Consider the following 21,574-nt stretch of genomic DNA (forward strand, 5'->3'; position numbering starts at 1 on the left):
CAATAGTTGAATTTTTATAAATATTTGAATTTCACAGAAACTACTCTATTCATTCTCCTGTTTGCAGTAAGGTGTATTGTCATTTCCTCTTTTCACGGTGTGAACTGCGGTCTGTTGCTCCAGACTCTCTTGCTTTTATCTTTAATCTCTTTGCTGTAACATCTGTTTCTAACACATAAGCACTTTTAAAACATTCTGTGTAGCTGCACATCGCGCTTGGGAACTCCTCGTGTTTCACACGGTTTGCTTTTTTGGCGTGGTAAAAGGGCACTAGCCTAGCATTAGCCTAGCCTGGCTTTAGCTCCACGATGGCTTCCCCCCTTACTCTCTCCTCCGCTTCTCCGTCTCTAAGTCTCCCCTTATCTCCTGCTCTCTGTGTCAGATGTTAAGTTATTCTTCTGCCTCCTTTAGTGATAATGGTACTTGTAATAAATGTAGTGTTTTTGTAGCTTTGGAGGCGAGGGTGTCGGAATAGGGGGTTTTCAGGTGACGTCACGCTCACGTGACTACTCAGCGCGTCCGCCATATTGGGTGTCAGTCGTTTCGCACCGTTGAACTGCATTGTATGATGCCTTAGGCAGTATTGGAAGTGAACAATGGGGAAAACGTGTTTAATGGTTGGTTGCACGGCCCGTGGAGGTGGAGAACAACGCTCTTTCTATCGCCTACCAGCCGTAATCGTGAATCAGTGTGAAAAAACAAAACAGCTCTCTGAACAACGCCGTCACCTATGGCTGACACGGATGTCCAGGTCCGATTTGGACGGTGTTAAGCTGGAATACACCAGAGTCTGCGGTGCTCACTTTGTCACAGGTAATTAACTGTTAAGTATTTAAAACATGTAAGAATATATTAATAATAGGGCTTGGGCGTCATGTTGACTGCCTCCGCCGCCGCTACTCAGACTACTGCCTATGACTACCGCCTATGACTACCGCGTCCTGTACTCCCTCTCTCAGCCGTGTTTTAATTTGATTAATTTCACCTTAACTTGATTTCAACCATGGTAAACCGTTGCTGTATTGTGGGCTGTAACAGCGCAACACATGATCGCCATGGGAAAAACATAGAAACGGATTAATTTTCCACCGCTTTCCTGCCTGGAGGCGCAACCACGGAGAACAAGTGTCAGAGATAACAAAGAGTCGTCGGCTCGCTTGGATCGCGGCTGTAAGTCGACCGAACATAACTTTCCACAGTATCCCGATGTCAATGAGAGTGTGTTCTAAACCTTTGAAACACATAGCAGCTAGTTAAAAGTACATTACATGCGTGAGTGGTTGTTAGCACTAATGGTTAGCATGTGCCAGAGCCCGTCTGAGCACAGCTTACCTTTGAACGAGTTACTGTGTTCCCACTGTTTGCTGGCTTTATGATCTGCAGCTCCTACCGGCGCCAATACGGTAAATACAACTTAATTTTGCACTGGTCATTGTTCTGCTTAAATAATTAAAGCCGCGAGCAGCGTCAATCGGCCCTGCAGCCAAGCGCCTTCGCGCACCGCCGGCCGTCAGCCACCGCAGAAGCATGCGACGCATTTGCGTCGGATTGTTTACATTTTTACCATCTTATTAAAACTCACCCGTCCACGTATGATGGCGATTTCCTTGATGTACATAACTTCGACATCTCGTACCCAACCAGATGTGAACTGGTTGTGAGCCTCTAGATCCTTGTAAGCTCTCATTTCCTCAAGAGTGTGCAGAGGGTTTTCACCGAACACAAGGTAATGCACTATGTCGCCGTGCTCTACATTTGGCCAATCATCTGGATTACTGCTAAACAAGGCACCGTGGAGGGCATAGGGGTCCATATGGTCGATCACGGAAGATTTCCTCAGATTTACGTCCTTATCTGGTCGCTCTAGCGTGCTGACGTACTTATCCATTCGCGATACGAAAATACGTGTACGACAACTAGAGATAAGGAAGTGTGCCACCCAATATGGCGGACCGGAAGTTGGCCAGTGACGTCAGTGAAAACCCCCTATTGGAGACCCAGCTCCGTGCTATGGAAAAAACCAGCTGACAGCCGCCCCTTTGGTAGCGCGGAGCCACATAGAGTTACTTTATGTAGCGATCCTCCAGACACACCTGCTGAGAAGCCGACCCTGATTATTGGGAGCTCTATAGTAAGAAACGTGGCGCTAGTGACACCAGGGACCATAGTTAAATGCCTGTCAGGGGCCAGAACGGGTGACATTGAATCTTACCTGAAACTGCTGGCTAAGGATAAGCATAAATACAGTAAGATTGTTATTCACACTGGCGGTAATGACACCCGGTCAAGCCGATCGGAGGTCACTAAAGTTGGTGTTGCTTCGGTGTGTAAGTTTGCTAAAACAATGTCGGACTCCGTAATTTTCCCTGGTCCCCTGCCTGATCTCACCAGTGATGACATGTTTAGCTGCATGTCATAATTCATCCGCTGGTTGTCTAGGTGGTGTCCTGAAAACGACGTGGGCTACATTGATAACTGGTGAAACTTTCCAGGGAAAACCTGGTCTGATCCGGAGAGACAGCATTCATCCCACTTTGGATGGTGCAGCTCTTCTTTCTAGGAATCTGGCTGGATTTATTAGTTCTCCTAAATGCTGACAACCCAGGGTCCAGACCAGGAAGTAGAGCCATAGTTTAACACACCTCTCTGCAGCTTCTGTACTGTTACCCACCCATTACCCCATTGAGACGGTGTCTTTCCCACGGGCAAAACTTAACAGATCAAAAACTTATCTAAAAGGAACAAATCATAAAAATCTAATATAAATAAATACGGCTCACCTTGAACCAAAAAAATAAAACAATTAAATGTGGTCTATTAAATATAAGGTCTCTCCCTCCAAAGACTTTGTTAGATAATGAATTGATTTCTGATAAACAGATTGATTTATTTTGTCTCACAGAAAACTGCCTACAAGAGGACTATGTTAGTATAAATGAGTCAACTCCCTCCAATTATTCAAATTTCCACATTCCCAGATCTGTGGGAAGAGGAGGAGGAGTGGCAACCATCTTTCAGTCTGATTTATTAATTAATACGAGGCCAATTAATAACTACAGTTATTTTGAACATTTAACCCTCAGTTTCCCTCATCCAAATTGCAAAGCAATAAAACCTCTTCTGTTTGTTGTTATGTATCGTCCACCAGACCCTTACTCTCAGTTTTTGGATCAGTTGTCAGACTTCTTATCTGATTTGGTGATAAACAAGGTTATTATAGTGGGGGATTTCAACATTCATGTTGACACAGAATATGATAACCTTAGCGTAGCCTTTAAAACTATCCTAGATTCAATTGGTGTTGCTCAAAATGTGCATAAACCTACACACTCTTGGCTCCATACTTTAGACCTTGTGCTGACATATGGCCTTGATTGTGAAGAATTACCAGTATTTCCTCACAACCCCGTCCTATCTGATCATTTTTAATAACATTTGAGTTTAATCTAACTGAAGGTGATTATTCACAAGAAGCTGGTACCTTGGTTTAATCCAGAGCTGCGTTCCTTGAAGCACAATGTTAGGAAATTGGAGAGAAAATGGTGCTGTACACATCAAGAGGAATCCTACCTAATCTGGGGGGACAGTCTATTGTTGTATAACATGACCCTTCACAACGTTAGAGCAGCATATTTTTCATCATTAATTGAGGAGAACAAAAATAATCCTAGATTTCTCTTCAGTACAGTTACCAAACTTACAGAGTCATAGCTTCGTTGATCCATCCATCCCCTTAGCTCTTAGCAGTAATGATTTTATGGGATTCTTCATAAGTAAAATTGATTCCATTAAAAATAAAATAATTAGCATCCTCCCAAACATGATTACCTCGTCCTTAGTAAGTGAGGCAGCGTTGGAGGAATCTTTAGAACCTGCACAGTGTCTGAACTGTTTAGAAGCAGTAGAGCTTTCTGAGCTATCTAAAATTCTAGCTTCATCTAAACCTTCTACCTGTATGTTAGACTCAATCCCAACCAAGTTGTTTAAAGAGATATTCCCCCTGATCAGTGGCACTATTTTAGACATGATTAATCCATCCTTGGTGAATGGATATGTACCACAGGCTTTTAATGTAGATGTTATTAAACCTTTACTTAAGAAACCATCTCTTGATCAAGAGGAGTTAGTAAATTAAAGACCTATTTCTAATCTTCTTTTCTTATCTAAAATTCTTGAGAAAGTAGTTGCTAATCAACTTTGTGAACATTTACAGAGTAATGACCTACTTGAGGAGTCTCGGTCAGGCTTCAGAGCTCATCATAGCACTGAAACATCTCTGGTGAAGGTCACCAATGATATTCTCATGGCCTCAGATAATGGACTTGTGTCTATACTTGTCCTGTTAGATCTCAGTGCTGCATTTGACACAGTTGATCACAATATTCTCCTACCAAGACTTAAGCATACTGTAGGAATTAAGGGGAAAACATTAGGCTGGTTTAAATCTTTTCTGTCAGACAGATTCCAGTTTGTTCATGTTAATAATAAATCTTCCTCAAACTCTAGGGTCACCTGTGGAGTACCACAGGGTTCAGTCTAATTCTCTTTACTATATATGCTTCCGATTGGCAAAATTATCAGACAGCATGGGATTCATTTCCACTGTTATGCTGATGAATCCAATCAATTACTTTAACTGCAGTCATGTCTTGATGACATCAAAAGCTGGATGACTTTAAATTACCTGCACTTAAATTCTGACAAGACAGAAGTTGTAATCTTTGGACCAGAGTACTCAAAAAATAAACTTCTTATTCAATCACTTAATCTGGATGACATTATCTTGGCCTGTGGTAATAAAGTAAAAAATCTTGTGTTATTTTCGACCAAGACGTGCCATTTAAATCTCATATTAAACAGGTTTCCAGAGTTTCCTTTTTTCCCTTCAAGAATATGGCCAAAATTAGAAACATTCTGTCGAGGGGTGACGCTGAAAAACTAGTCCATGCATTTGTTACTTCAAGGCTGGACTATTGTAATTCTTTACTATCAGGAAGTCCACAAAATGCAGTTCAAAGTCTTCAGCTGATCCAAAATGCTGCAGCAAGAGTTCTGATGGAAATCAACAAGAGGGATCATAATTCTCCAATTTTAGCTTCCCTTCATTGGCTTCCTGTTAAATCAAGAATATAATTTAAAATTCTTCTTCTAACGTATAAAAGCCCTTAATAATCAAGCTCCATCATATATCAGAGCTCTGAACATATGGGGCATGTTCCTAACAGAGCACTGCGCTCTCAGGCTGCAGGTCTGCTGGTGGTTCCTAGAGTCTCTAAAAGTAGAATGGGAGGCATATCCTTCAGCTATCAGGCTCCTCTCATGTGGAACCAACTCCCAGTTTGGTCTATGAGGCAGACACCCTGTCTACTTTTAAGACTAATATTAAAACTTTCCTTTTTGACAAAGCTTATAGTTAGAGTGGTCCATGTTACCCTGAGCTACCTCTATAGTTATGCTACTATATGCTTAGGCTACTGGAGGACATCAGGGCCTATTTTTCTCACTCTACTGATTTCTACTGTTCTCCACTATGCTGTTCTCTAGTTTTGCATTGAAATGACTGTTGTCATTTCAGCTTTTAACTTTTTGCTCTCTCTCTTTTTTCTTCATAGTAGGTACACCTGGTCTGACATTCTGTTAACTGTGACATCATCCAGGGAAGACAGATCACCCGCTATCACCATCTAATGTAGAACAGATTACTGGATCAATGTGTGCTTCTGTGCTTTTTTGTCTGTCTTGTTGTGTCCCTGCTCTGTCTTCTGTAACCCCCAGTCGGTCGAGGCAGATGACCGTTTATACTGAGCCCGGTTCTGCTGGAGGTTTTCCTTCCCGTTAATGGGGAGTTTTTCTTTACGCTGTCGCTCCATGTTTGCTCAGTATGAGGGATTGCTGCAAAGCCATGGACAATGCAGACGACTCTCCCTGTAGCTCTACGCTTCTCCAGGAGTGAATGCTGCTTGTCAGGACTTTGAAGTAATCAACTGGTTCCCTTATATCCACCTTATTTTCGAACGGAAGTAACTAAGGGTCCAACTTCCGTTTGTGTGTGCCGCACTTCCGTTTCAGCGCTTCCCTCGGCCAAATAACATTAGCTTGACTGAAATGATAAACAGTCGCGGCAATATTGTCAAAAACTGCAGAGCGATGGAAGTGGCAGGTCAGCGCCACAGCCTCAAACTATTACTGACTGAGAGGATGACATGAAGAAGTGGACTTGTTTAACAAACGAGGACATTTTAACCGGTTTGTGTCACTTTGTGCGGACGGCTCTGCATGCGACTTTACCGAAGCGAACCTCCGCAGTGGAAAAGTTGGATCGGTGTTAATAAATATTAACAAGGATAACCTGGTATTCATGGAGGCTTATGGCCGTTAAAGCCAAAGCAAGTCCAACGTTCACTCTGCTGGATCCTGACTACATTAACCGGCTCTACCGAGACGACCGGAGCTCTGATGCTGCAGCTCGAGGAGAAGTTCTTCAGTCAGGCAGCGGCGACTTATGGAAGGTAGGCTATGAATCGTCTGATTCAAAACATCCTGGCTGTTGCCTCGTTGTGATTAGATTGCTGCTCAGTTAATATTGTAATGTTTGGGATTTAACTGATGTTATAAGAGGATATCAAAACATTCGGCCCACTTCATGTTTTGGCTTGAAATTTAAAATGTAAATGGTTAGTTTAAGTTGTCACTATAAACTATCCATATTTTTATATAAATATGACACCAAGGACTGTAATATAAAAAGTAACCGTTTCTTTAACTTTGTTAAAAGGTGCAGTTTTCCGTGGCCAAAGGTCTCACTGGATTGTCCTGCACAGATGAGCAGCGCCGTCCCCAAAAGGCTGAATGATGGATGTTTCCTGCACCACAAAGAATTAAATGGCCTACAAATATACTATATATGTGAAATGTACATAACATACAATTTAGTTATTTACATGTGCTAAGTCAACATCCACTTGATCAAAATATGAATAAATGCAAATTACATAAGAAACTGAAATGGATTGCAAAATTTATTATACACATTTTAGTTGGGCACAATTTTTGTTTAACATTTAAATAGTCTGGAAATAAGGATATACAATACTTAAAGTTATTGAAAATGAAAAGTAACTGCACAGATTCTAAAGATTTGGTCTATTTTATAAACCATGGTACAGTCTGGGAGATTACTGTGAAAACTTTGAGCCTCCTGATAACTCTTTCCACATGTATGTGGACATTTGCAATCCTCTTTGTGGCAGTTACATCCTCATCAGAGGACTGCTCTCCTTTTATGGGTGAATGCTGGTAGAACAAGGTTAAATCCCCTCTCAAAACAGCAGATCTCTGATGGTAAAGCCTCTCTCTGCCATCACTTCATCGCCAGGACGAAGATACTCCAGGTGTTTTCCCAGCCACATGCATTCTTCTTCTTTTCTCCTAGGTGTGATCATTGATGGCTGTAGTGTCAGCATCTTTATTCATAGGTGACTCTGATTATGGAGCGGTCCGGTCAGCCTCTGCATCACAGCGGCTGTCATCTGTCAAACACAAGCCTGCACAAAACCACAATCAGTTTAGCAGACAGCATAAAACATGTCAAGACTACTTAAAACTATGTAAACACCAAGCTAATAGAGCTAATAACACCTGTATCATTACACATTCAAATATTCATATCACACATTCCTTCCGGTTTTTACAAACACCTGGAGTTATTACCTGGGATGTCATTTGTAAGGTTACACAGTTAAATTCTAACTGCAATATTTTGGGTTCTTTGAGATCATAAGAGGAAAAAATGGATTTTCATTTTTAAAGTCAGATTTTCACCATGTTATACATTTGTAAAGGTCACAGTTCCAAACTAAATATTCAATTACACAGCTAACTGTTTAGTTTGTAATCTACATATTACAAATTAAATATTTAACTCCAAATTAAATGTTTGGTTCACAAACTAAACATTTACTTTGGGGCTAAATATTAAGCTTGTTATTTAAATATTTAACTTGGAACTGTGACTTGTTTATAGATTTATGAATAACAAAAACATGAATAGTGAACCCTAACTTTTATGTCATAGTATAACTTTACAAACAGAACTCCATAGACCTACTAGCAGGGATGAAACATGTCCAGAAAATAATTTACAGAGAGAACAAAGCTAAAGACGGCTGTCTTCATTTGAAAGCATATGTTTTATCAGGAGCGGCACAAACTAAGGAGTTAGTTAGTTAGCTAACGTAAACATCCATTAGCTTACCTGTCTCCCCTCCTCTTGACGTCTCCTTGACTTTGTTTTTAACGGAACTTTGTAGCCCAGGCACTTTTCTGGCATCGTGTGGTCTTCTGTCGGTCTTTTGTCCACAAAATGAAAAGAACATACATACGGTCGCTTCGGTGGTTTCTTCATATTTAAAGCTTTTAACCACAGGCGAAGGGATTCCTCATTCTTCGGCTGGGGGTGAAGGAAGTAGGGCGCCTCGTCTCCGCAGCTGTTGTTCCCGGTCGATGATTAAAACACTTCTGCTCCACGTAAACCTTTCTTTTACACCCATTATTATGACAGCCTCTAACCGGACAAATGATCCCGGTCTTCCTCGAAGTCATAATGCCGAGTAATTTGAGACGAAGTAGCTGCATGAGCCGCTTTTCAGCAAGCTACCCAGTAACAGGAAGTGACGCGCCGGAAGTCTCGCCCAAACAAACGGCAACTCGCTGCCTCCATGTTTCCGTCAAAAATAAGGTGGATAGGACATTTTTGACCAATCTGTATAATATAATTGAATTTAACTTTGTAAAGTGCCTTGAGATGACATGTTTCATGAATTGGCGCTATATAAATACAATTGAAGTATTTAAACAAGGCAAGTGTTGAGTGTTACAAAAGAGTAATCTAGATTTTCTCACAAAGCAAATCATACACAGTCACTGACAAAAGTCTTCTTGCCTATCCATTTTCTAGAAGCAACAGCTAAATTATATTATTCTGATACTAGGTCATCAAATCCATGTCAGTTGAGTCTATCAACTAGATTGCCTATAGGGATTTTTAAGTTCCAGCAGAATCCGTATTCAGTGACACAGTATTGACACAGTTTCAATACAGTTTGGCAATGTGTCGAAATGCTTCATGACACCTCATCTACCCATCACTGGTTATGACTTTGCAATGGTGGTGATAGGTGGAATTGAGCGCTTATCTTGAGGTTGGTATGGAGGTCACGCTTCCGTGGTGGCGAAATTGGCTGAGCGCCGGTGAGCTGCGAGTGCCGCCAATGCTGTTAGCAGCTTAAATTATTTTTTCTTTTTCCTCATCACTAATAGTTATGTTGTGTGTAACCATCCGTGTGTTTGCCACCATAGCACCCGATTTTCCCCATTGCGGGATAAAATGTGACGATCCCGAACTGCGCCTTTCTCCGCCCGAGCACTGCAGCGGCAATCCCGATCAGTGCCAGGTGTTTCTCACACAGTGTGAGATCCAGTTAGAGCTACAACCATCTGCTTACCCCACTGATCGTTCCAAAGTGGCTTTTGTTATTTCTCTGTTGGCAGGCAAGGCTAAATTGTGGGCAGCTTCTGAGTGGCAGAACAATTCCCCTATCTGCCACTCGTATTATGCCTTCTCTCGTGAGTTGACCAGAGTTTTCAGCACCGTATTACCCTGCCGGGAGTCCTCTAGGGGGCTTTTAGCCCTCAGGCAGGGTGATAAGTCAGTCTCTCAGTACATTATCAATTTCCATCTGTTGGCTGCAGAAAGTCCCTGGAATGAACCCGCCCTGATGGACGTTTTCATTTCTGGCCTTAATGAAAGAATTAAGGATAAGATGGCCATACGGAATTTTCTAAAGACATTAAAACAACTGGAGGAATTGGCCACCCGGATAGACCTTTGTCTCATGGAGAGACCTAGGGAGCGGCGTGCGGGAGCCCAGTTTCTCCCCAGACTGCTCTCAGATAACCCAGCTGCGCTGTTACCTACCCCGGCTGCGCTCTCGCCTCCCCGCATTTCAACCGATCCCAAACCTATGCAATTAGAGAGGGCCAACCTGACCGCGGAGGAGCGTAGACAACAACTTAATCTGTGTCTTTACTGTGCAGGACCGGAACATCGTGCTAGCGCCTGCCCAGTAATAGGACAGGCTCAGTAGGGAGCGGGAGAGCCCTATTGAGCCGCACTAAGCTCTCCCTCTCCCCAGACCTCCTTTTACCCGCTGTTATGATGGTTTCTGCCAAGTCCCATAACCTTTCTGTTTTTATTGATTCTGGGGCCGACACTGAGTTTTTGGACAAGGGACTGGTCAGGAGACTAAACATCAAGCTGCTTATTAGAGGTAATCACAGGGAGAAACTCATCTTTATGATTATTCACTCTCCTCAGGTTCCAGTTGTTCTTGGGGCTACTTGGCTCAGGAGACACAATGCCCTCATTGATTGGCGGAAGGTGGAAGTTACGGGGTGGGCTCCCTCCTGTTCTGTGTCCTATTTACGGTCGGCCCAACCCCTACAGACACCCGAGGATAACGCGGAGGAGACCTAACCAGATCTTTCCAAGGTTCCCTCCGAGTACCACGACCTGAGGGAGGTTTTTAATAAGGCCAAGGCCACAACTCTGCCACCTCATCGTCCTTATGACTGCTGCATTGATCTGTTACCAGGTACTACTCCCCCTAGAGGACGCCTCTACTTGTTGTCTGCCTCTAAGTCTGAGGTGATGCAGAGGTACATTGATGACTCCCTTAGAGCAGGCATAATCCGTCCTTCTTCCTCCCTTGCAGGTGCAGGTTTCTTTTTGGTGGGTAAGAAGGACTGCTCCCTCCATCCCTGTATTGATTACCGGGGACTCAATGACATTTCGGTAAAGAACCGATACCCAATCCCCTTAATGAACACAGTGTTTGATCAGATCCAGGGGGCAAAAATCTTTACAAAGTTGGACTTACGAAATGCCTACCATTTGGTCCGGATTAAGGAGGGGGATGAATGGAAAACTGCCTTCAATACCCCCACGGGCCATTACGAGTATTTGGTTATGCCGTCTGGGCTCACCAATGCCCCGGCTGTTTTCCAAAACCTTGTTAATGAGGTTCTCAGAGATATGATTGGGCAGTTAGTTTTTTTTTTTTTTTTTTTACCTTGACGACATTCTCATATATTGAGATAACCTCTGAATGGGTTCATCCTGTCTCCTGGTCAGATGTCCATGGATCCAGCAAAGGTCTGAGCATTCACTGAATGGCCCATTCCCACTGACCGGAAACAGCTTGTCCTGGGTTTCGCTAACTTTTATCGACGGTTCATCCATAATTACAACCAAGTCGCCGCCCCGCTTCATGCCCTGACCTCGGTAAAAGTACGGTTCACATGGAATGACCAGGCGGACAGGGCTTTCAATCGCCTTAAGACCCTTTTCACCTCTGCCACGGCCCTTATTTCCCCCAACCCGGATAGGCAGTTTGTGTTGAGGTTGACGCATCTAGTTCCGGCGTCAGGGCGGTGCTCAGCCATAAGGCCGGAGATGGCCAAATTCACCCCTGTGCCTACTTCTCCAGGAAGCTTTCCCCTGTGGAGCGGAACTATGATGTCGGCAACCAGGAGCTCCTGGCGGTCAAGCTAGTCCTGGAGGAGTGGAGACACTGGATGAAGGGTTCTAAGATCCCCTTCATCATGTGGACAGACCATAGGAACCTGGAATACCTGAAGACAGTTAAGAGACTCAACCCCCGTCAAGCCAGGTGGGCCCTCTTTAGTCGTTTTAATTTTTTTGCTGTCTTACAGACCTGGTTCCAGGAACATCAGACTTGGTGCCCTGTCCCGAACCTTTGAGACAGAAGAGGAGGGCCCCGAGCAGACACAGGAATACATCCGCCCCGAGACAGTAAGGTGTGCTCTGACCCGGCTCGGGTTAGAACAAGAAGTCAGGGGCTCTCTTGATGGGACAAGTATCCCTGCAGCCTGACCTAAGGACAAACTTTTTGTTCTGGACCTCCTAAGGGGCAAGGTTCTTGAATTCTGCCACGACTCCCGTCTGTACTGCCACCCTGGCATGACCAAGTCCCTCCACAACGTTAGGCAAGGTAAGGCAAGGCAAATTTATTTATATAGAACAATTCAGTACAGGGACAATGCAAAGTGCTTTACATGATTAAAATATAGCAAATTAAAACAGAATAAAAGCAAGTAGGAATAAAATGTAGATAGAAAATAGAACAAAAAAGTGGTGATTCAGTTAACTAGAACAGTTGAAGGCAATCCTAAACAAATGTGTTTTTAATCTTTATTTAAAGGAACTCATGCTTTCCGCACCTTTACAATTTTCTGGAAGTTTGTTCCAGATAAGCGGAGCATAGGAACTAAATGATGCTTCTCCTTGTTTAGTTCTGGTTCTAGGTATGCAGAGTAGGCTGGAGCCAGAAGCCCTTAGTGGTCTGGATGGTTGATACACCGATAACAAGTCTGTGATGTATTTAGGTGCTAAGCCATTTAGGGATTTATAGACTAACAGAAGTATTTTAAAGTCTATTCTCTGAGATACAGGGAGCCAGTGTAATGACTTTAGAACTGGGGTTATGTGCTCTACTTTCTTAGTCTTAGTGAGGACGCGGGCAGCAGCGTTCTGGATCAGCTAGCTGCAGCTGTCTGATCCACTTTTTAGGCAGACCTGTGAAAACACCGTTGCAGTAATCTATTCGACTAAAAATAAATGCATGGATTAGTTTTTCCAGATCCTGCTGAGACATCAGTCCTTTAATCCTAGAAATGTTCTTCAGGTGATAGAAAGCCGACCTTGTAACTGTCTTTAGGTGCTTTTGGAGGTTCAGGTCTGAGTCCATCACTACACCCAGGTTTCGGGCCTGATCAGTGGTTTTTAGCTGAAGCAACTGAAGCTGTGTGCTAACTTTTGATCTCTCCTCTATTGGTCCAAATGTTATTACTTCTGTTTTGTTTTTATTCAACTGAAGAAAATTTTGGCACATCCACGTATTGATTTCTTCTTGGCATTTACTCAGTGCTTGAACTGGTCCATAGTCACCTGGTGACATGGTGATGTAGAGCTGTGTGTCGTCTGCATAGTTATGGTAGCTGATGTTGTTGTTTTTAATTATCTGAGCAAGAGGGAGCATGTAGATATTGAAAAGGAGGGGACCCAGGATGAACCCTTGGGGAACCCCACATGTGATTCTTGTCGTCTGGGATGTAAAGTTACCTACTGATACAAAAAAATTCCCTGTCCTTTAAGTAGGATTTAAACCAGTTGAGAGCTGTAACAGAGAGGCCGACCCAGTTTTCCAGACGTTCTAACAGAATGGAGTGATCGACAGTATCAAATGCTGCACTGAGGTCCAATAGAACCAGCACAGTGGTTCTTCCACAATCTGTATTTATATGGATGTCATTAAAAACCTTGATAAGGGCGGTCTCTGTACTGTGGTGAGCACGGAAGCCTGACTGGAAAACGTCAAATCGGCTGGTCGTTGTTAAGAAGGTGTTTAATTGTTGAAATACAGCTTTTTCAATAATCTTACTGATAAAGGGGAGGTTTGAGATGGGCCTGTAGTTGTGGAGTAGAAGTTTGTCTAAATTCTTCTTTTTCAGCAGTGGTTTGATAATTGCTGTTTTTAGGGACTGGGGGAAAACACCTGACAGAAGGGACGTGTTTATTATCTGAGTCAAATCAGACGCTATGACAGGTAAAACTTTCTTAAGAAAAACTGTGGGTAGAACATCAAGGCAGCATGAAGAGGAACTTGGCTGCTGAATGATCTGCTCTAAGCTTTTGTGGTTTATTTGGCTGAATTGGGACATTTTGTCAGGATAAGTTCCAGCTGAATACGGCTTTGGTTCTGGAGCTGGTGTGGATGTACAAATTTTTAGGATTTTTTCAGTAAAGAAGTTAGCAAATTCATTGCAGGCCCTGGTGGAGTGGAGTTCAGAAGCCACGGACACAGGAGGATTTGTTAGCCTGTCGACTGTGGAAAATAAGACACGAGCATCATTAATGTTTTTCTTGATGATCTCTGAGAAGAAAGATTCCCTTGCATTTTTCAGTTGTAAGTTATATCTGTAAAGTCTCTCTTTATAGATGTCATAGTGAACCTGGAGTCTATTCTTTCTCCACCTGCGTTCAGCTTTCCGGCACTCCCTTTTTTCACTTCTAGCTGCTGGAGCATTTCTCCAAGGAGATTTTTTCTTCCCGGAAACAACTTTCACTTTAACTGGAGCAATGCAGTCTATGATGTCTGAGACTTTAGATTGAAAGTTATCTACTAGCTCATCTACCAAGTTGCAGCCCAAGGTTGAAGTAGCAGAGTAAGCTTGAATAAAATTTTCTGTGGCATTGTCCTTAAAGGTGCGTTTTCTTTTTTTGGAATTCCTTTACGAATCTGTTTCGTAAAGGAATTCCAGCATTTCCAGCAGGTTTACTCCTATCATTTGTTGTGGGAACAGCCCGCTGTTGTTTCACTTGTCCTGGGACATCTCTCTGTAGTCTCGGCCAGTTTTCTTTGTCTAGGCGTGGGGTTCGTTGATCCTTTGGTCTTGCACCCAGAGTGGTCCAGGGATTCTCATTTTCCTCAGGGATCTGTTTGTTCAGAGAGTTGGTGGTCCCCGTTTGGAGTCGCAGGCAGAGTTGTTTCATTTCCATACGCGCCGTTTACATCATAATTCAGTTCGAGTCGGCATATCTTCTGTTCTATAACAGCGATCTTCTGTAGAAGCGTGTCAAGGTCCACTGTGGTGAAGGTAGGCATCTTTGCAAAATCAAAAATAAATAAATAAAAATAACTAAATCCAACTTTCCGTGGTTTTGGCAAAGAGATAAAAAGGAGATAAAAATTAAAAGGCAGGAAAATGCAAGCAAGCAGGGAGCAGAGAAAAATGCGTCCGAGCAGGCAGAGAGGCGGAGAGGAAAATCTCTCCGGTCTCAGTTCTATTGGCGCAACTTGGCCAAAGATGTCAAGGAGTTTGTTTCTGCCTGTACCCATTGCAGCCAGGCAAAGGTCTCCCGACGCCCCCCGTCTGGCCTTCTCCGGCCCCTGCCTGTACCCTCCTGGCCATGGTCCAGTCTATCTATGGATTTTGTTACTGGCCTGCCCATCTCTGAGGGGAACTCAGTAATCCTCACTATAGTGGACCGTTTAGTACGATGGTCCATTTAGTACCCCTACCTAAACTCCCCTCTGCTAAGGAGATGGGCTCCATCTTGGCCAGAGAGATGTTTCGCCTACACGGCCTGCCTGCAGACATTGTCTCGGACAGGGGCCCTCAGTTTGGGGCCCGTTACAGGCAAGAGTTCTGTGCCATGCTGGGGATTTCTGTCAGCCTCTCCTCTGGGTTCCACCCCCAAACCAACAGCCAGACGGAGAGGCTCAATCAAGAGGTTGAAGCTAAGCAATCAAGAGGTTGAAGCTAAGCTTCGCCTCATTTGTGACTCTGACCCCACCAAGTGGGCTCCAAATCTGCCCTGGGTGGAGCGTACAATTAACTCCACACCCTCCAGCTCCACCGGCCTTTCTCCCTTCTACATTGTATACGGGTTCCAGCCACCGGTGTTCTACATCGAGGAGAGGGAGTCTAGGGTACCTTCTGCCCGTCTGTCTGCCCTGAGGTGCCAGCGCGCCTGGAGGAGAGTTAGGAGAGCTATCCTAGCTTCCTCCCAGGCCCCGGGCTGCCAATCGCCGGCGGGTCCCAGCCCCGCATTATCATCCGGGAGATAGGGTCTGGCTCTCCACCAAAGACCTTCCCCTTAAGGGGGAGAGCAAAAAGCTGGCACCTCGGTTTACTGGACCCTTCCCCCTCTCCAAGGTGGTGAACCTGGTGGTGGTCCGTCTCCGCCTACCCCGTTCAATGAAGATCCACCCCACATTTCATGTCTCCAGAATCAAACCAGTCAGGACCTCGAGTCTTGGCTCTGGCTCTGATCTTTTCCTCTGATCAGCACACCTGCTTATTCTCCACCCTGACTGCAATTAGTCCTCATCGGTTCCACCTGTTTTCACCTCGATATAATCTTTGTGCAGATCAGAAGCCAGTGCCAGATTGTCTCAAGCCACGAGTACGAGTATTTTCATATACTGCCTTCCATTACCGAGCTTGCCTGTTCCCTGTTCTGATTCTACCTGTCTGCCTGGAGCCCTGACTCCGGCCTGTGAGTACCGGATTCTGTGAGTAACCCCTGTGATTCTTCTGAGCCTGCCTGTTATCGGACATGGACCTCTCCTTTCAAATTTGCCTCTCTGTACTGCCGCTGAATGACTCTCTGTGATCGGACCCGGATACCCCTGAACGGGTCTGCCCACCTGTGGTCGCTCTACGGCTTCAGCCCTGAAACCCCGGCACGAAGTTAGATCCCAAGCTTCGGAGTCCCGCTACCAGGTTAGTGATCCAGCCTCCCTCACTCTTGCCCGTTACCAGCAGCTGATCACTAACCTGTTGTCTTTGCTGCAGGGAAGTTCCCAGTCCCAGAGCAAGCAGCGAGACCCGAGTGCCTGCGTCGGCTTATCTTTAATAAACTTGATCAAACCGTCACTGACCTGTCTGGTTTGAATTCTGGGTCCAGTTTCCTGTACGTTACACAATAGAATTCTTATCTTATCTTTTGATATATTGTGTCAAATGCTTCTTTGAGATCAATAAATATACCAACTGCAATTTTTTTTTATCTATTGAGGATTGACATTGGTGTAGAGCTTTGTGTTCGAAATCCATATTGACTTTAAGAGAGTAGTTTGTTTATTAATGAATGTTTTCAATTTCCTCACAAATAATTTTTCCAAAATTTTGGAAAATTGTGGAAGTAGAGAGACAGATCAATAATTTGTAAATTAATCAAGGAATTTACAAAGCTAAAATGACATCAAACTAAAATTAACTTATAAAATAACATTTTTTAAAGTGTGGCAGTTTAAATTGATACATTAATTGATACATTACTAAAACTTTGAGGCTGAAATGAGAGAACACAGGGTTTGAATTACAAATCAGATTAAATTTGACTAATTTAAACAATAATTAGGGTAACATTACAGAATAAAGAAGCCCTTATTTATTAGAAAAAGAACTGAGCTGAAAGCCAAACTTTGTGTACAAGAAGCAGATTTGTTTATGATGTCCCATACTGAGGTGTAGAAAACAAATGCAGACTTTTTCTTTAGACCTATTGACCTTTAAAAAGCTAACTATGCATAAATATTCACCTTGAAATATTAGCCTTACCTGAAGAGTTATTTTGTACCCCGTTTTGTAGTGGGGCTGAGGGGCTGTTGGTTGTGTCATCTTGTCCAGCTGCAGAAATTAGAGTACATTTAGGTTAAAGTAAAGTTCTTTGTATTACTGAGATACATCATTTAAGTCTCTCTAATATAGAATGTTATGATTAGTGAAGCAATATTTTGTTTTGTTGCAAAGTTAAAAGTATAAACAGGATCAATCCACCTGCAAACCTGTACTAAACAGGTTTGCCACAAGTTGCCCAATGACTTTCGACCCAGGAATTCAGTTGAAGGAATAAAGCTAAAAATTTCTATTTGAGAAGGATTTGTTCAACAGCTAAACCATGAACTGACAAAATAATAATTACATAAAACTGAAATTAACTTAATAAATGACAATTTTTTTTTCTGTTTCACGTTCCTGCAATAATGGCAAGGAGTACTGAAGGACATAATTTGGTTTAATATCTTAATTGATACATTATTAAAACTTTGAGGCTGAAATGAGAGAAAAACAGGATTTGATCACGAATCAGCAACACGAAGTGTAACAATACAGGATAAAGAAGCCCTTATTTATTAGAAAAAGAACAGCGCCGAAAGCCAAACCTTGATTTTAAGAAGTTTTTTTTCTTGAGACCTATTGACCTTTTGAAATCTAATTATGCATAAATAGGCAGCTTTAAATTTTTAAGCTTACCTGAATATTTTGGATTCCCCCTTGGATGAAACGTCTGGAGGTACTTCCAAACAACTAGTAAAATAGAACCTCCAATAAAACATCCAAAGACAATTCCAAAGTATTTTGCAAATGTGATCCAACCATTCCCATTGGTAGCACCATTTTCTTCCCCTGAAATATGGATTACAAGAGAATTATATTACTCTCACAATGAAATAGTGTAGTAACATCCAGTTTATCCCCTGAGAATGGTTCAATATAAAGTATTTTTCCCAATATTCATGACTAACCCCAGCATTTGAAAATGTTTAAGAAATGAATCCGTGTTGACAGCCTTATAATCACAGCCAGCATTAATCATCATACGTGACCCCTAAAAAATGTAGATCACCTTTGTGTCATAGATCCACAATTAACACACAACCATTAAGGCCCTATTACAGATCAATTTGTCTTTTACATTATACAAGTCAATCTGCTGAGATCACAGGCTATGTCTGCTCTCAGAGCCTGGAGCTGGGATTGTGAGACCAAGGGGGGCATCATGGCGTACAACTGGCAGTTTTCACATGAGCATTCATGTAAGACAGTGTCCTGGATGTCTCCTGTATCTGGCTGAGTTCTCTCACGCAGGCGGTCCAAACACATTCAGGGCTTTAGTTACAAGTAAAGTTGTTGCTCATCATCCTCAACATGTTATCATGTGTATTACGTGAAAATTATCAGTGGCCCCCACCTAGCCACCCCTGAAGAAGACCTCAAACAAAGTCTTCAAAACCTTGATAAAAATCTTACCGAGAAGCATTTGGCAAGGATTGAAAATGGATGCTAACAGAGAGTCTACATCTAATCTCCAAATCTGTAAAACTGCTGGACACAAACCAAGAAGACTTGCAGCTGAGATTGCAGTGAAAGGTGGTTCTACAAAGAAATGACTCAGGGGCTAAATACATACTAAGGTTGGGCGATATGTAACAGTTTTCCAACCAATATTCATTAGTCCAACAAATGGCAATGTACAATATATTTGTCCAGGTGACATAGGACTTTGTGAGCGGAGCAAGGTAACCAAGCACAGGCAGATTTGCCAATTTAGAACGCAATTGTCTAAAAAAATGAAGAATCTATTTGCAAAGAGAAATACAAAATTGCCTTTTTGGGATTATTTTGGTATTAAACCAGATGAGAGAAGTAAACCACAGGATGTAACCAAGGCGGTGTGCCACTTGTACAGATATTTAGTGTCACTAAAAGACTCAAACACCACAAACTTGCTTGAGCAATTATGTGTATACCATCCGGCTGAGTATAATACGCTGTCAACATAATAATAATAATTTAACTTTATTGATCTCACAATTGAGAAATTCACTTCTGCATCTTAACCCATCCCCTTGGGAAGCAGTGGGCTGCCACTGTGCGGCACCTGGGGAGCAATCGGGGATTAAGGACCTTGCTCAGGGACCCAGAATGCAGGCTGTGGGGATAGAACCGGGTACTTGCAACCTTCTCAGAGCGCAAGCGCACTCCTCTAACCACTAGGCCACCACTTCCCAAAAACAAATCCCCCATGTGAGGTTTGAACGCTGCAGCAACATGGTCTGGAAAAGCTTTTTACCAGCAGAAAATTTAAAGTGCTTTTACTAAAATGATTGAATATCAGAAGGACAGCCTCAGATGGATGCATGTTGGCTGTGTCTAAATATCTCTCGAAGTAAGGATGTTTAACATGCAATACGTGCTTTCTGGAGGAAAATATTTTTCAAAAATAGCAATACCAGATCTCTTCAACAAAGTCTGTGTAGATATTAGCAAGAAACTACAACCAGCTTACTTTGCTGAACTGACAACAGACATATGGTCAACGTCTAACATGGTGCCTTATATGAACGTCACGGTTCATTTTGTCAATGAAAACTGGGAGTTAAAAGCAAAATGCTTTGAAACCACATATGTTCCTAATGACCACACAGCTTCAGTGCTTGCCAAGGAGCTCCGAGAGTGCACCAAAGAGTGGGGGATCACGGAGGAGAAATTATGTTACATCACTACAGGAAACAGAGCCAATATTGTAAGTGCTTTTAGGACTCTTGGCTGGCCATGGCTAAATTGTTTCGGACATAACGTGGCGGTTAACAATGCCAATAAAAAATGAAAGGCAAACACTGAGTGTTTGGTGTATGGCGCTCCATCAACAGAGCCTTTGCGCACAGCTGGCAGAGACGATGGAAGCTGCGCAAAGCACAAGAGGACCTCAAACTGCTGCAGCATTCAATGATCACGGTAATATAGTAAATAAATTGAGGCATTACTTCAGTATACCAGCATTAATGTATCATTAGAAATAAGTTACAAGGCTAACTTATTGTCTTTGTGTTTGCTTAAAGGACTGTCCAACCCGTTGGGGAACCAAACAAAAATGGTAAAGCTCCCGACTTACCACACACCTGAGGAGAGGGCACGTACAGACTGTCTCTCGCTCCTTTCAGTTACACTCCAAAGCAAAAATCCTTGCCGCAGTCTATGTGGCTATTTATTTCGGTCCTACTGTGTTGAATCACGCCTCGAGAACACAAGGAATTAGTGGTAGACGAGATTTCTTGACTATGTTCACGCACAGAGCTGTAATACTTTTCATTGTGATTCAGACAGGTGCAGTTCATTTAAAAGATGCAGTTTTAGGGCGTTTTCATTCAGGGAAACCGGCAACCGGTGGTGGGGCTGCGGGGAGCTGAGGTGTGTTGCTATGGGCATGTTTACCTGCTGAAGGTATCTGCTGCGAAAGTTATTTATCTGAACTAATAACATCTTTATGTATCACTCTGTTATTGTTACTCTGTGCTGCTCTACCAAAGTGTTATCTCTCTCACGTAGTAACATTGTTCAATACATTTTTCATGACTTCAGAAACAATTAGCATTATAGAAAACAAACTACTTGAAACTGTGTTTGATGACAATGATACATTACGTTAAGTTACACTTATGAGAAGGAAAACAAGTGAGGAAATCTAAATGTATTAGAACCATGGGAAGGAAAAAGAACTGTAATAAGCGATGTGTAACAAATTAGTGATCCGTACATGGGGTTAGCTTGCTGAAAAAATCTTAGGGATTTTAAAAAGGGTTAATGTCTTCAAAAAAAAGACACTAAGAGACAGCTTGGGTGACTTTTAAACTCGGATAAGACCTTTAGTGTCAACGTGGCACTCCCATTATCTCTGGCATAATTCTTATCCAAAAGTAGATAAATAAGCAATTTTTAAAGATGGAGTATGCTTATATCTCTACAAAAAACATAAAAAAAATATCCTTAATGTGCGTGCCACCTCCTCTAGGGCACTGTATGACAACAGATGGAAGTTGTTTTTCAGGTGGTGCCAGGATCGAAGGTTGAACCTGCAACGCGGCCCTGTGCCGATACTCCTCAGCTATTTACAAGGGTTGCCGGAGAGAAGTCTTTTTGTCCCCACTATCAAGTTATATGTTGTTGCACTCTGCCCGACACAACTTTATGGATGGACGGTTAGTGGGTTCACATTCTTTAGTATATTGCTTTTTGAATGATTCTCTGCTTTTGAGGCCTCCAAGGCTTGCACGTGTGCCTTCATGGGATGTTCCATTGGTTTTGGAAAGATTATGTTCCCCACCATTTGAGCTAGTTGAAATTGATGATTTTAAGTGTCAGT

At 42.8% G+C, this 21,574-nt stretch overlaps 1 protein-coding gene and 1 long non-coding RNA gene across 4 annotated transcripts in view; both read right to left on the reverse strand.

The window, feature by feature from the left end:
* Positions 1-21,574, reverse strand: part of LOC118558680 (butyrophilin-like protein 2) — a 55,997-nt gene that overhangs the window by 7,095 nt on the left and 27,328 nt on the right. For 2 of the 3 annotated variants that reach the window (XM_036129190.1, XM_036129189.1), the window contains 2 exons: positions 17,905-18,057; positions 17,209-17,277 (listed from right to left, as the gene is read on the reverse strand). In XM_036129190.1, coding sequence (XP_035985083.1) covers positions 17,209-17,277; positions 17,905-18,057 — 222 coding nt within the window. The remainder of the gene's footprint in view (positions 1-17,208; positions 17,278-17,904; positions 18,058-21,574) is intronic. The other variant, XM_036129192.1, reaches the window with a different exon arrangement.
* Positions 7,422-8,739, reverse strand: LOC118558681. The gene is made up of 2 exons (XR_004928427.1): positions 8,255-8,739; positions 7,422-7,544 (listed from the first exon to the last, which is right to left on the reverse strand). It is a non-coding gene; the product is annotated as an uncharacterized LOC118558681 (long non-coding RNA).

Source organism: Fundulus heteroclitus, unplaced genomic scaffold, assembly GCF_011125445.2.
Source record: "Fundulus heteroclitus isolate FHET01 unplaced genomic scaffold, MU-UCD_Fhet_4.1 scaffold_145, whole genome shotgun sequence".
NCBI classification, from domain to species: Eukaryota; Metazoa; Chordata; class Actinopteri; order Cyprinodontiformes; family Fundulidae; genus Fundulus; species Fundulus heteroclitus.